This window comes from Hoplias malabaricus, chromosome 7 (assembly GCF_029633855.1).
Source record: "Hoplias malabaricus isolate fHopMal1 chromosome 7, fHopMal1.hap1, whole genome shotgun sequence".
Taxonomy (NCBI): domain Eukaryota; kingdom Metazoa; phylum Chordata; class Actinopteri; order Characiformes; family Erythrinidae; genus Hoplias; species Hoplias malabaricus.
The window spans coordinates 1,587,331-1,603,193 of NC_089806.1; the positions used below are offsets into that span (position 1 = coordinate 1,587,331).

Here is a 15,863-nt window from a genome sequence, read left to right on the forward strand (position 1 = left end):
AGAGATCAACAGAAAACATCGCTTCCAGTCCAAACCTCTCCAACGCGAGACGCTCTCTCTTCCACGCCGACAACGAAACAAAGGAAACCCTCTCAGACTTCATCCAAAAAGCTTACGGGAGACGTCTCGAAATTAGCTAAGAGTATGAAGTTTTATTAATACGTCGAGCAATTTGAATATCTTCTTTCTTTTAATCTTGTTTATGTTTTATTACCCATCGAAGTGTGATCTCACGAGTGATCAAAGCGGGTGAAACTTATTTGTGGCCAGAATAAGAAATCAACCTTTGGTTAATCGATAGTAGATATATTAACGTTATAAGCTGATCCCTGAAGATATCACTCCTGGAAAGCTGAACAACGAGACTAGCTAATACTCTAAAAAGCCGCTCCATTCCGATGGAAACCAGCCACGCCTGTTAAATCCAAAGAAGGGAAATCTCGATCAACGCAGCCCAGCTTGGAATCGAAGGTCTTCAACTCAACCGGAAAGAGATCCTCCATAAGCGGGCCTGTTTCTCACCACGTGGGAACGACGAGAACAACCCAGGACACGGAGATTAAACAGCAGGACGCGACGGCTCGGTGAAACGGCAAACGAGTAAGCTAGCGTATTTAAGACCTTTTCAGGAGCTGATGTCTAAATAAACCCTCTTTATCACTTACCATTTATTAACCTTAGTTAGCAGCAATTTAATCACAAGACAGTAGTGCCTAGCCCACCTTAAGGTCAAAATCGGTTTTCCCTGCTGTGATACCGTGAGATTATAAGGCTACGCTATGTTAATTAAATATCTTCTCTTTATTAATAAAACTCTCATTATTTGAAGTCACAGTGTTTGCAATTTGTTCATTAGAATTTCTGAAAATCCTGAAGAACTCACTTAGCTTGATTATTATTCATTCTCAGACTAATTATTAACGTTTTAATTGCTTAAGCCAATTATAAACTTTAATTAATATCATTAAGTCAAATATCAGAGATTATAGGAGTTTGAATAAGGTCAACGCTATAAAACAAATTATAAAATATATAGATATATGTATCACGGTGTATGACCAACATCCACTACACAGCGATATATGAGGGAACAAGGAGATTAGTATATGAGGGAATTTCTCTATGATGGTGCTTTCCAGCACGACTTCCTGGAGGTTGCAGCCGCAGACGTTCCTTTTCTCCCGAGGCTTTCAGACGCAGCCGTCGGAGCTGGTGTCATTCTGAAGGTCTCTGTGGGGATTCTTCGTCGTCGTTGATCTGCCGCCTTGTGAGAGAGAGACGCCCATGCAGGTCTCTCCTGGGCAGGTTTCTTCTCATCTCAGAAGGTCAATCTGTGGGTGCGTGTGGCTGTCTTTGTCGTTGCTGGTCCGGAGTCCTAGTCTCATAGGTCTAGTCTCCTCCAATGCTCTGGATGTGGCATTGAATTTTTGCTGCAATAACTATAGCTTTTCTTAATCTGTAGTTTCTATCTGGACAAAATTCATAAAGAACTTCTGTCTATTTGGTCCTGTGCAAGGTAGACCCTGTGGCTGACTATTATGACCCAGAGCTCTGCTATCACCAAGGCTTTATGGACCTTATCATCACTGCATATTATCATACCATGTGCTGTATTTACTCTGTTTTACCAGACTTTCTGGCTGTAATCTCACCAAGGAGTCATGTAAAACTCTGGGATCATCTCTACAGTCATTAAAATCCATCCTAAAGGAGCTGGACCTCAGTAACAATGACCTGCAGGATTCAGGAGTGGAGCAGCTCTCTGCTGGACTGAAGAGTTCACTCTGTAAACTGGAAACTCTCAGGTATGATTTTCAACAAATGGGTTAAAAATAAAGTATTGTTTTCCAAATTTGTTATGGATTTGCTTAAAACCTGTATTGATTTAGTGTTTTTGCAGATCACCTCTGTAATTGATATATATATATATATATCTATATCCATCCATTCATACATTATCCACTGCTTATATATATATATATATATATATATATATATATATATATATATATATATATATATTATTGAACATAATTTTGGAAGTAGGACCACGCCCAAACTCCTCCTCTCAGCCCTATTTATACCCCGCAAATTCACATAATTTCCGCATCAGACAAATTTGCTTAATTTAGTTCAGGAGACGGATCTTGACTCGACTGCTTCACTATGTCAGCTTGCTCCTCCGCGCTGGGTCATTCCTGCACATCCCCCTATTCTGAGCCATGTTTGGCCATTATCAAACCCACTGAGCCTCCTGTTTTAAAACAGCTGGCGCATGGCTTTGAGCCTCCCTTTACCTTCATCTCCGGCTACGCTGCTACGGGACTGCCTCGTGTTTGTGGAACGCGAATCTACCATCTGTATGGCTGCTGCTCCACAGCTATGAGCTCTACAGTGCCTTGAGACTCCCATTTCCTCCTCTCCGGCAGAACAGCCTTGGTGTTCCAGCAACGTGCTCTTAACAATGGCGTTCCCTTTGCTCACTCAGCTAAAGAGAGAAACCTGTCTGCCAGTGTATGGAGCCTCTGCATAGCAATGCGATGACATCACAAACTCCTCTCTCTCCCCTGACTCAACGCCCCCTGCTGGAGCATTCTTCGTCTTCCTGTTACCCTTTCTGGTTGTGTCTAAGCTGGAGACAGCCTCAATGTCTTATAGTCTTTGTTGTCTCACAGGTCGGTGCCTTAGAGGGCTGTTTTGATAATAATATAATTTCCTGAGCTGCATTGGATAATGACTTGGAATCTGCAATATTTATGCACATCACTAGGGCACTAGTTCACCTACACTGCTTGCCAAGATGGTCCTATTTGAAATGTTAGAAAAGAAAGCAGGCAACATGTTTAAGTCTTCATTCCGAATCGGCTCCTCCTTCCCTCTGAATACTGCCTTGATTGACAGCATTGCACCCATTTAGACACAGCCCTCCTTGCTTGTTTCATTCTCTCTTATCCTTTCTACACATCATCACAACCTCTCCCTTTATCATCCCAAACCCTCCCTTGCTCCTCCTCTCTACATCTGTCTCTACGCATCATCCCACCCCTCCCTTTATAATCCCCACCCCTCCTTTTATCATTCCATCCCTCCCTTCATCATCCCTTCATCTACTCTACATAGGTCCACTCTATGCATCATCCCACCCCTGCCTTTATCAACCCACCTCTTCCCCCATTGCAGCTGCAGCTGCATGCCTCAGACCTTCTAGCGCGCACACCTCTATAGGTGCTGCGGCAGGGCCTGTCTCCTGTCCAGCGATCTGGGCACTTGACGCAGTCTACTCTATGGCCTACTCTAGGTAGGTCTACTCTACGCATCATTCCACCTCTTTAATCTTCCCACCCCTCCTTTCATCCCAAACCCTTCAATTTGTGGCTGTGCCATACCTTGCCTCTAACTTTACAATTCTCACTTTTCTATTCAGGTGCTGCTGTAGACCTTCATCCTATCTCCTCTGCTGCTGTGCTCCTCCCACCCTCCGGCTTCCAGTTTGTAATCTTTCAGATGCTGCTGTAGACTATCGTACTGGACCCTCCTCTATGCTGCCTTGCTGCTCACACTCTACCGTGTCTAGGTTCTGCTCTGTTTTCAGGTGCTTCGGTGGACCTTCACCCCCCACTTATTGCTGCTGCACTACTCCCGGTCTCTGACTTTCCAGCTCATTGTCTTCTTGGGTGCTGTTACAGGCCATGTCATAATCCTCTCTACTTTTCGGCTGTCCCACACCTTTTCCTTTACAGTGCACCCTCTATCCTAATGTGGACGTTCATCCTAATCCCCTTGCCCTTGCAGTTTTGCTGAATGCTGCCTCTGCCTTTACAGCCGTCCTCTCTAATGCCACCGACATTTGTCCCAACCCCATAGCTTTGCGGCTGCACCACCCACCTCCAACTTCACAGCTTGCACTCTCTCCTCTGAAACTGCTGTGGACACTTATCCCTATGCCTTCCCATCACAAACATACAGCGCCCTGCGTCCACTGTATGGCTTGCACTCTCTCCTGCTGGATCTTACTTTCTGCCTCTCTGCTTGCAGCTAAGCTTCTCTTAGTGACTGCATCTCAACCTGCCTCTTATGGTACTGTTCGCACTGATTCCTCCGGCAGCTGCGGGCCTGACCTCTCCTCTTCGCAATCAAGCTGCTCCGAGCCACTAAGTTCCAGTTATGCTCTCTCCTCAGGTGTTACCTTGGACCAGCACTCAGGCACTTGACGCCACCTCAAATTCAGTTCACCTTCTTACATGCTGCCTCTACTCTGGCACCTGTTTTTCATCACCATCTAGACATTTTCACTATCTTTGAGTCAGCTTTCTACCTTGCCCCCTTGCTTGAGCTCCTCAGAACCTTTGGATTTTGTCTCTTTCAGAGTTTTCTCCCGTGTGACAAACAGCCTTCTCTCCATTCCTGCAGTGCAAACACTTTTTGGGCTTCTTATTTGGCCTCATCTGTCATCCCTCTAGATCACCCTTCCATTCTCAATTCCCTCTATGCCATTGAAAAGGCACCACCAGGGGACACCTGCCAATGAAGGATATCTCACTTTATTAATGCTGCCCCTCTATAGTACTTGACTTCAAGGCTGCTACTAATCCACTTTCCACCTATTGTTGCCAGCCTCAGACCCCTCACCATTACTCAACCACCATCAATTAAACTGGACTTAGCAACACTCTGTCCAATGCATCCAGATGCACTATCATGCTGACCCCATCTAAAAGCTAGAATTTCTGTCATCATAATCAATAAAGGACATTCAACTTACTCAACCTAATGCTTGTTCTCTACCATCTCACATGACACTCAGTCATGCACCAGTTTATTAAAAATAGTTAATTCATAGACTCACTAACCCCTTTCATTTACTTACACACAACCCAGGACACCAATCAAACCCTTGACCAGAGTACCTGAACCTGTCCATTCTGTAGCACTTAATGATCAGCATTCCTGTACATTTTTGGGGGTCCGGCTTCATACGCATTCATAAGCCACCCTGAACTCCTCCCCAAAGATTTCTGAGTTCACCTCCCCATTTCAGCTTCTACAGGCGTGGTCCATACTAGCAAAGTTGGTGTTAAAATAAGATATGTACTTCAAACAGTTGCCAAAAATACTTCATCAGTGAAATAAATATTTAATATTAAATATGCAGATTTCAATATATTTAAAACATTCCTAACAGTGCTTATAGTCACTATGTGCTCTACAAATATACCTCCAAATATCCAGTTAACAACATAGTGAATGAACTTTATAAATAAATATGAATTACTAAGCAGTCTTGAGTGTGAGACAATAGACTTTATTTGTCTGAGCTGACTGAAAGAAATATATTCAGCCTTACACCACAGTTCTTTAAACTTTCAGACTTTAATACTGTTAATTAGATAATTAGATAATGTTACGGTTTCATTATATTATTTATGTAAGTGTTTGTTGTAATGATGCCTATGTAATATCATGTATGTATTTAACAATATCTTTGCTCAAACTTACTGTCCAAATGAGAATGACTTATATACTCTTTTGTTCATTTCTGCAGATTATCTGGATGTATGATTACAGGTGAAGGCTGTTCTTCTGTGGCTTCAGCTCTAACATCAAACCCCTCCCACCTGAGGGAACTGGATCTGAGCTACAATCACCCAGGAGAGTCCGGAGTGAAACTACTCTCTGATCTACTACAGGATCCACAGTGTGCACTGGAGAAACTACAGTGAGTCTCTCTCTCTCTCTCTCTCTCTCTCTCTCTCGCTCTCACACACACACAGACACACACACACACACACACAGACACACACACACCCACACACACACACAAACAACCTGAAAAAACTATACAAGGTTATTTTCTATTCAAATTCTGACATAACTATAAATATTTTACAAAATTTCTCTACAGATTTATTAATCGTGTTAATTGGGGTTCAAGCATTATAGTGCATAGAACCCTATTGTTTTGTTCAGATTTTTCTTATTCTCCTAAACAAATAAATCTGCAGAAGAAACCGTTACCACTACAGACATTAAAATTGGTGGGTAGGTGCTATAATTTAGCTAAATGTGTTTTACCTCATAACTCCTAAATGCTGGTAGCTAGTGTGATGCAGCCTATCTCTTACCCATTAAATCACCAAGCCCCAATGGTCATAAGAGGGATAATACCCACTAACAGAATGGGGTTATAAAAAAAAATACCCTGTAATTATAGACCGACTACGCCACCTGAGGAATTGCACCTCAGGAAGACTAGTAAAGACTAGCCAGGCAATCCAGGTTCGTTTTGTTGTAGACAGAGACCTGTTTTCCACACTCAGTTTTATTTTCACAATGATGTGATTTTATTTCAATAATTTGACACTTTCAAACACTGACCTAAAACAATAAAATACTTTTTATTTAAAAGGCTTTTAATTTAATACATCTACATTCATTAAAAGGATCAGTCAAAATTACTATATTTTAAATGACAACAAGGTGCCATAAGCTAGCTGCCACAACTAGAGAGAGATTCTTTAACAAAACAAATATTTAAACAAACTTTAAAAATAAATCTCAAGAAAAAATAACCAAAATAATGTATATAGTATACCCTTTCCCAGAATTGGGAAATAACCAGCTAACTAAACCCCAAAATTTACACAAATATAATCTAACAAATTTCAATAAAATAAAAAAGAAAAACTTAACACAAAAGAAAAGCAACAATTACCAAAAAATGAAACTGTCGCAAAATAAACTGCGTCTTGAAAATTAAACAAAAAAAATAACCAAACAAAATAACACAAATAAACAAAAATAAACAAACAAAACAATTTAACAGACCCACAAGTGATACGAATTTATAACAAAGCAGCAGCACAACTTAGCCAAGACGTGGAGAAAACAGCAGCACCACAGGAGGAGAAGCAGCTAGAGGAATGTTTAAGCTCAAAGGAGTTTATCTATCTCTGTCGGCAGTATGAGGTGCAGCAACTGATAGAAGAGAAGGAGCAGCTGGCAACGTGATGGTTCTGGAATTAAGCTGTGAAGCAGCAAAATAGTGAAGGTGCAAAGCACAGAGCAGCAAAGATGCAAAACAGAGAATGAATGAAGGCCTCAGACCACAGCACAACACTAACACAGCAATCACTACTGAATCCACCACGCCAAACCACACACCAAGCAAACGACAGGAAGGTCAAGGAAGAGGGTTGCCTCACGCATTGCAACACATCTCTTTTGCATAGAGTTGATCAGGTTGTTGATTGTGGCCTGTGGAATATTGGTCCACTCCTCTTCAATGGCTGAGTTGATGGTCGTTGGATGAATGGCAAAACAACTTGCCGCAGGATCTTGTCACAGTATCTCTGTGCATTCAAAATGCCACCAATAAAATGCATTTTTACTCAACAAATGAGGTTGTTGTCCATAACATGCAACTGCCCTTATCATAACCCCACCGTCACAGTGAGCAACTGGATTTACAATATTGACATCAGCAAACCGCTCACACACACAATGCCATACAAACAGTCTACCATCTGCCCTGTACAGTGAAAACCAGAATTCATCCATGAAGACAATATCTTTACAATGTGCCATACACCATTGAATGTAAGCATTTGCCCATTCAAGTCGGTTATGATGATGAACTGCAGTCAGGTGCAGGACAACTAGCAGATGCACCTGAGCTTCTCTAAGATGTTTCTGACAGATTGTGCAGAAATTATATGGTTATGCAAACCAATCGTTGCAGCAGCTCTCCAGGTTGCTGGTCTCAGACAATCTTGGAGGTGAAGATGCTGGATGTGGAGTTGTGGTTGTGTGGTTAAACATGGGCTGGTGTAGTTAAGCATGGTTTGCAGTTGGATATACTGCCAAATTAGGTAGAGAAATGAACATTCAATTGGCAACAGATTTGGTGGACATTCCTGCAGTCAGAATGCCAAATGCTCACTCCCTCAAAACATCTATGGCATTGTGCTGTGTGATAAAACTGCACATTTTTGAGTGGTCATTTATTGTTTTATTGTGATTTTGCGGGCCCCAATCTGAGAGCAGCCAACAATAACTCAAACATTTGCATATGTTAAGTGGTTAAGAGGTTAAGTGAATGTCGTTTATGTCACCCTATACATAGGACCCCATTTCTCCCCCTCGCATCAAGTTAGGGAGAATAAGTCTGTGTAGAATAAGTTGGTGTATAAGATGATGAAGTGAAACTATCCTTCAGGATATGACAGGAGGAAATAAAGACTCCACGAGAGTGAGCTATGTGAACAGCAGTCAGGTAAACTTGTGACTATTCTTCTTGAGGCTGGATTGTTAATAAATACATAATAGTCTATGAACATAGCCATGCAGCTGCTCTCAACAACCTTAAAATCCTCAAAGTGCCACAGAATCATGAACCAAACTTTGAAGCAAAAAAACATTGAACATACTGATGTTTTTATACTATTTATTACTGCCTGGACAGACTATATCATTTTCATGAGTAAATGGCCCATCTCTGAATCTTGCCTCTGAAATTTTGTCTAAGCAATATTCCTTATAGAATATACTTACATGAGTTTATGTGAATTTCTCACATGAGAATTTATTTCAAGATAGCTTAGAGCAAGTTTCTGAGTGAGATTAATTGAGATACATTTTAATACGTTTGTTACACAAAGTAAAATTTGTTTACACAAAGTAATATTATTCAGACAAAACAATGTACACAATTCTTAACCAAGTGGCATACACATATCTAGATAGCGGTCTTGGAGATGCTGATGATTGATGATTAAACGGTCATTTTACACATATCATTATAATTCCAATGTTTGCTTGTATTCTACTTGAAACTTGAATCCTTTTATAAACAAAGGAGGATTAAGTAAGGTTTAATTCTTTAATTTGAACAGTCTTTAATATGTCATTGCAGAGAGGAACAATTTTTAATTTATAGATTCTCTGACTTTGGTTTAAGTTGAATTCTGTTCTTGCCTCCTGGAGACCTAATGTCAAAATCAGGGCCTGGAGTGTAGTTTTTCTGAACCCTTATCCAGACTTTTAGGCACCAAAGAATTATCTGGATTCAAATCCTAGGGGTAGGGAAAAGTCAATTATTTTACAAGAAAACAAACAACATTCATCATATCAAACTACATAACACATGCCAGTTTCCTCTCATCCAGGGACCACTCTTAGAAGGAGGACCTGAGGCTACTGCCATGTTTTCACTCATGTGTCTTTCTGGTGTGAAAACAGTCTCCAGACTCTTAGCTTTTAGTTCCCAGTTTGCATTAACATAGTGTATGGTCAGGGCCATATATGACTTCATGTTTACACTTGACCACATGTCCACTGTCTCTGAGAAATGGTCAACATCTTTCAGTCCCATATTTTGCTGATCTTCACTGACAGATACTTTTCAGGGGTTGCTGTTAGAGAAGTGCATTCAGTGGGAAGTACATATTATTTAGCCTGAGGTTGTACCTCCTCTTGAGGCAGGTGTGCTGCTGCCAGGCCCGAAAGATGCTTCATTCTAAGATCTTATCTTAGATTATATGTGTTTCCTTATGAGGAGGATATTTTTCTACAAATGCAGCATATTGCCTCATACAGATTCACTGGCTGCCTCTTGTTGTCTGACTCAAAGACAAAATGATTCCAAATGAATTTGGTTTAGGAGATTTGTGTCCATTGTTAAATGGTGTAATGTCCACTGTCTACTGTCAACAATCTGGACATTACCACATGAGAGAAGTGTGTTAACTACTGCAATTACAATCTAACCCTTTTCTTAAAAAATCTGTCTTTTATGTCTGTGTTGTGTTTCTATATTCAGTTTAATTGATTATCTGTAGATATCACAAGAACTCCAGCCTAGAAGTAATCAATAATAATCAGACAAACACAAAAGAGACCCCCATGTGTTTAATGGACTGTTCACCCCCATTCGTGAAGCTGGAGTAACCAGAGTCTGACTTTTTGTTTCTCCAGAAGACCTTGATCATCAGATGGAGGACCGTCTCTGATTAAAACTAACAATGATTATTATCTTTATATTTCATATCACACTCCACATACAACATCCACCATAACATTATAAACACCTTCTTGTTTTTACATGGTCTAGGTACTGATCATTTTAGAATGGGGGAAGGAAACTAGCAAAGTATGCAGGGTAACAAGTGGACTAAATTGTGACTGGTGTGCTGAAACCCGCAGGGGGCATCACATGACCCTGGTGTTGGGGGAATGCGATTATGGTCACAGCCCTAGTTTCAGGTTGATGTGGAGTTTAATGAGTTTATAAATGTGTGTGTTTGATCTTTAGAGTCCAACATGGAGGAATCAGCAGAATGAGACCAGGACCAAAGAAATGTAAGATACACATACACATGTACACTGTACACTAACGCACAAACTACATATATATATATATATATATATATATATATATATATATATATATATATATATATATACACATGAACACACACACACTACAATATACACTAACAAATACACACACACACACAACACTAACAAATACACACACAGGTACCCACACACTATACACTAACACACACCCAGATTATACACACACACACTTTAGCAAACACATGCATACTAAGGTGTTGTGTGTGTGTGTGTATACAGATTCCTGTGATCTGACTCTGGATCCAAACACAGCGAACATTGCTCTCTCTCTGTCTGATGGAAACAGGAAGGTGGAGTGTGTGAAGGAGATTCAACCATATCCAAATCATCTGGAAAGATTTGATCGTGTTTTTCAGGTTCTGAGTGTGGAGAGTTTAACTGGACGCTGTTACTGGGAGGTGGAGAGGAGCGGGTGGGTTTCAATCTCAGTGTCGTACAGAGGAATCAGGAGGAAAGGAGCCGGAGCTGAGAGTGGGTTTGGTTTCAATAAATTCTCCTGGAGTCTGATCTGCTCTGGGAACAGATACAGTGTCAGACACAATAATCAGGAAACTGAGATACCTGCCCCCCTCTCTCACTCTAACAGAGTGGGAGTGTATTTGGACTGGGGGTCCGGCACTCTGTCCTTCTACACCATCTCACCTCACACACACACTCTCACACACTTACACACACTCACCTCCACATTCACTGAGCCCCTCTATGTTGGGTTCTGGGTATTTTCTGGATCAGTACGACTGTGTGAGTTGTCCTGTTAATGTCTGCTTTATTGGGTTTTAATCCTAACTTTTTGTTTGTAATGACTCACTTCTGGTTGCAAATAGGCTGTGTGCACTGGGCTGTCGCTTTGCCCTTGTCTATCCTGAAACCTCTACTCTGAACTTACAGTGCATTTTGGGATTATACTGGATTCATCTTATCTGGCTGCATGATGAAGCAAAGTTCAATATCAAAACTCCTTGCCTTCAGCCAGAGTGAGTGAATTTCTGATCCCCCACTAAGTTGTTGTCGTGAATTTGCCTATTGGGCAGTCCCTCTTTCTCACCTTCAAATTGATGGATTGGCTTTAGGATGGCTAACTTGCTTTATTGGTGTTAGTGATTTTGTTTTTGGGCGGCATGGTGGCGCATCAGGTAGTGCCACAGTCACAAAGCTCCACGGACCTGTAGGTTGTGGGTTTAAATCCCACACCGGGTGACCAGGTGTGATTTCCCTGTGTCCTGTGGGTTTCTTCTGGGCGCTTCGGTTTCACCCATGGTCCAAAAACACACGCTGATAGGTAGATTGGTGATTCAAAAGTGTCCATATGTGTGAGTGTGTGAGTGATAGTGTTTGTGAAGGACTGGCGCCCCCTCCAGGGTATATTCCTGCCTTGCAAATAATGATTCTGGGTAGGCTCCAGACCCAACGTGACCCTGAGCTGGATAAAGGTTGCAGATAATCAATGAATGAATGATTCTGTTCTTGCTGAATGTTTAATGAAGATATCATGTCCTGCCTTTGGATTTTTGTTTTTTCAGAATGCTTGCCTTTGTTTTTTCCCCATGATGATTGCATACTCTGCAACTAAACTAAAATGCTTTAACACTTGTGCTCAGCTAGATCCTGTGACATTTAACCTGTGTCACAATCTTGGCTGTGCATATACAGGGTGGGCCATTTATATGGATACACCTTAATAAAATGGGAATGGTTGGTGATATTAACTTCCTGTTTGTGGCACATTAGTATATGGGAGGGGGGAAATTTTTCAAGATGGGTGGTGACCATGGCGGCTATTTTGAAGTCGACCATTTTGGATCCAATTTTTGGAAATTATTGGGAATTTCACAAGAAAAACAATGGTGTGCTTGGTTTTAACGAAACTTTATTCTTTCTTGAGTTATTTACAAGTTTCTGACCAATAAAATGTGTTCAAAGTGCTGCCCATTGTGTTGAATTGTCAATGCAACCCTCTTCTCCTCAATCCTGATCTTTGCTTTTTCAAATATCTGGCACTTACTCATCTACTGGAATGTTTCACTCAAAATTGGCCTTCTGGCCAATGCCTGAAATGCCTGAACATGCTCCACCTCATTGAAACATGACAACAGGCTGGGGATCCGTGAATTTAAATTTAATAGTGCCATATATATATATAAAGCATGAGGGCACTATTAAATTTAACTTATATATAAGCTGCATCTCATATGTAAAGGTGGTGGCCTAGGTGCTATATTTCATAATGCTATAAATGCCAAACTGTTGGACTTTCATGTTGTTAATACTTTGAATACTTAGCTCTAAAGATTATTTAATCTATTCTGTTATTATTGTTATTGATTTACTGCCCTGCCAAATTGTCTGCTAAATTTTGGCTTGTGGCAATATAAAGAGGGATTTATGGTTGCAAGACCCAGATGCATTTACGGATTAAGATGGCGCCAATGGTGCTGGAGGTGGATTGGCAACTCAAAAGTGTCCGTAGGTGTGAGTGAATGTGTGAGTGTGTGTGTATTGCCCTTTGAAGGACTGGCACCCCCTCCAGGGTGTAATGATTCCAGGTATGCTCTGGACCCACCATGTCCCTGAACTGGATAAGAGGTTACAGATAATGAATGAATGAGTCTCTACCAATACAGACAATAAGCAATTTGATAAAATAAGAAATATCTTTTATCTGGAATAATAAATATTATTTATTTATAAATAATAAATGGAATAATGTGTATGTGTAAATCTGTGGAGGGGGGTGGACTGGGGTTACCAAAATTATTGTACTATAATTATGTGTTTAACCTAAGACATTTGGCACACTGGGCACTCCCCCCAGAGAGAGCTCCATCTTGGTATAGTATAGAATGCTCAATTTTAACTCTGCATCCACTTCTACTTGGTTTATCTAGAAAATTACCAACTAAAGCCAAATTGTTTCCCATTATTTCTCACTTACAATCAATTTGATTCAAAGTAGCAAAGAGGATTAAAATAGATCCATTTTTAAACAGTTCTTCAAGTGTCTGTCTTAATCTTGAATGGCTGGAAGGGAGTATTAATACATTAAATGAAAACAGGAATTTTGGATTGGGCTATATAAATATATATATGTGATATCCTGGGTTGTCAAATCTCCTAAGCTGTTCATATTTGGTGAGCCCTCTGTCTTGAATATTCAGGACAAATACATAAAAAGTTGGATTCAAACCAGCTTAATGATTGGGAGACAAATTATATTAAGTGGTTGGAGAACAGTGGGTTCACCATCAGGATTGGGCTACAGAGCTGGGTAAATTGGCAGCATATGAGAAGTTGTCATAGATGATGGAGCAATTAGATATATATTGGCAGAAGTGGGAAAATATTTGGACTATCTACAGGATTCCTGAGGCTTCTGGAGAGGTGAGACTCAATTTAGTTTAATCTTTTATCTGCAAATATATGTTGGAAACAATACGTGTGAGTTGTACAATATTATAAATGTTATAAGCATGTTAGAAAACAGACATATCCTGTTTCCTTTCTTTTGTATGCCCTAATATTACACTAACTCCAGTGGGGAAGGGGGGATGAGGGAAGGGGGTTATTAAGATGTTATTTCATTAACACTTTGTAATATGTATGAAAATGGAAAGTAATAAAACGTTGAATCATTAAAATTCATATAGGCCTGGTGGTGTCTCAAATGCAGTTTTCTCCCAATCTCCAAGATTCATTCCTACTTGCCAATATCTGCTGGCCAGGTGTAAGGTAGAGAACCTCTTGGATTTTGAAGTTGTTAACATCTCTTCGATTCTAGGGAGAGAAAAAGCATCTTTACAGATTACAGCATTTAAATTGTGATAATCAATGCAGAACCACAAACTACCATCCTTTACCATGACCACAGGTGCTGCATATGGGCTAGAACTCTACCGAATGTCCAACATCCCTGCAAGTAAAGTTTTCATTTACTTGTATATCATGGGAGGAAAAGGGAAGAACCTCTAACAGTCATAGTGTCTCCCGTGTTGATTTTTATGATGCACTGTGTCAGTCTTACCAAAGTTGTCTTCTTTTGTTGCAAAAACATGGCTCCACTTACTCAGCAAAATTTGCAGGTCATCCTGGAGCTGAGGTGGCAAATCTGGTCTACTGCCCAAGGGGTCGATTCCAGGTCAGGAATCAACTGGTAAAGCAGGAAAAAAAAGCTGGCCCAATTTCTGATAGTGACCTATAGATAAAGCATAGGGCTTGAAATTATGTAACAATATCTCTTCAATACGTTACCACTGCCACCAGTCTTGCAACTTGCAACCAACAAGGGGCTGGTAGGGCTTCCACTAACCCACAGTAGTCAGTGCCACGGGGAACCAATTTTGCATGGCCCCAAACCAACTCTTCACTTTGTGCTGGTATTGTTATGCCCTGATGGGTGGATGGGAAGATGTAGCCAATGTACCCGTTACCTAGGATAGCCATTGTAGTGCGTGGACAAACTGGGAACAGAGACTTGAGTGTCTGTTTTCTGAAAAACAATATACCGACATGCAGATATTACATGATAAATGATTTTCAACAAGATCTATCCTTCAATTTCAAAATACAGTCAAAAATATCCATAGTAAGGTATAGTCCAGTCATTTGTTGCTTCGGGGGTAAAAACATTAGAAGCTAGCATGTGGTTTAATTAATTTATTTAATGCAAATTAAACAGATTCTGCCACGTTAGAGTGATTTGTGATCCTGTATCCAATACCCTAGTAAGTTGGACCCCCTCAGCAATAATATCATCTGAAGGGCAGGTGCCAATAAATGAATAATTCTTCTCTTTCTTTTTGTATGATTTATTTAGTATTAAATCTGTAAATACAGAAAAGCATGGTTGAGTATTAAATTTAATTAATTGCTGAAGGTATAAATCACTGATCAGTGCATGGTTATGACCTGTGTGTTTATTTACTGCAAAAAGTAAATAATGAAAGTACTATATTACCCCCTAAAGTAACGAAATGGCTTTGTCACTGTGATGGTCCCTAATCAGTCAAAACTGAAACTTTTTGGAGGGATTGGCTTGGGATTTACGTTTCTGTTGTCATGTGCAATGCCCAACCTAGCCACCAGAGGTCCTCATCCCCTGAGTATTAACTGTTGCCCCTAGCGACAGCCTCATACACCTGTTCTCGATAGCCTCATCAGCTCCACTACTTCAACTTCCCCTCACTCACACACTCTTCGTGAAGCACTGCCAGTAGTTTCTGCTTCCTAAGTCTTCTCTGAACTGTGTTTTCCTGCTGACTGATCTCTGCCTGCCCCTTGACTCTGGATTTTGGGGTTGGTTTATTGGACTGTTTGCCTTGTTCCTGTGTGTGTGATTCTGGTTGATGACCTTATTAAACTGCTCTTCTGAACTGCACTGTGTACCTCCTTGTCTCTGTCAGAATTAAGCCTGCACGTGGATCCTGCAAACTCTCCTCAGCTTCATTACATCT

The 15,863-nt window shown here is 40.6% G+C and overlaps 1 protein-coding gene across 2 annotated transcripts in view; it reads left to right on the plus strand.

The window, feature by feature from the left end:
* Positions 1 to 13,933, plus strand: part of LOC136701582 (NACHT, LRR and PYD domains-containing protein 12-like) — a 68,062-nt gene extending 54,129 nt beyond the window's left edge. The window contains exons 10-13 of one of the 2 annotated variants that reach the window (XM_066676188.1): positions 1,632 to 1,805; positions 5,543 to 5,716; positions 10,310 to 10,356; positions 10,636 to 13,933. In XM_066676188.1, the coding sequence (XP_066532285.1) occupies positions 1,632 to 1,805; positions 5,543 to 5,716; positions 10,310 to 10,356; positions 10,636 to 11,174 (934 nt within the window). In that variant the 3' untranslated portion in view covers positions 11,175 to 13,933. The remainder of the gene's footprint in view (positions 1 to 1,631; positions 1,806 to 5,542; positions 5,717 to 10,309; positions 10,357 to 10,635) is intronic. The other variant, XM_066676189.1, reaches the window with a different exon arrangement.
* The last annotated feature ends 1,930 nt before the right edge of the window (positions 13,934 to 15,863 follow it).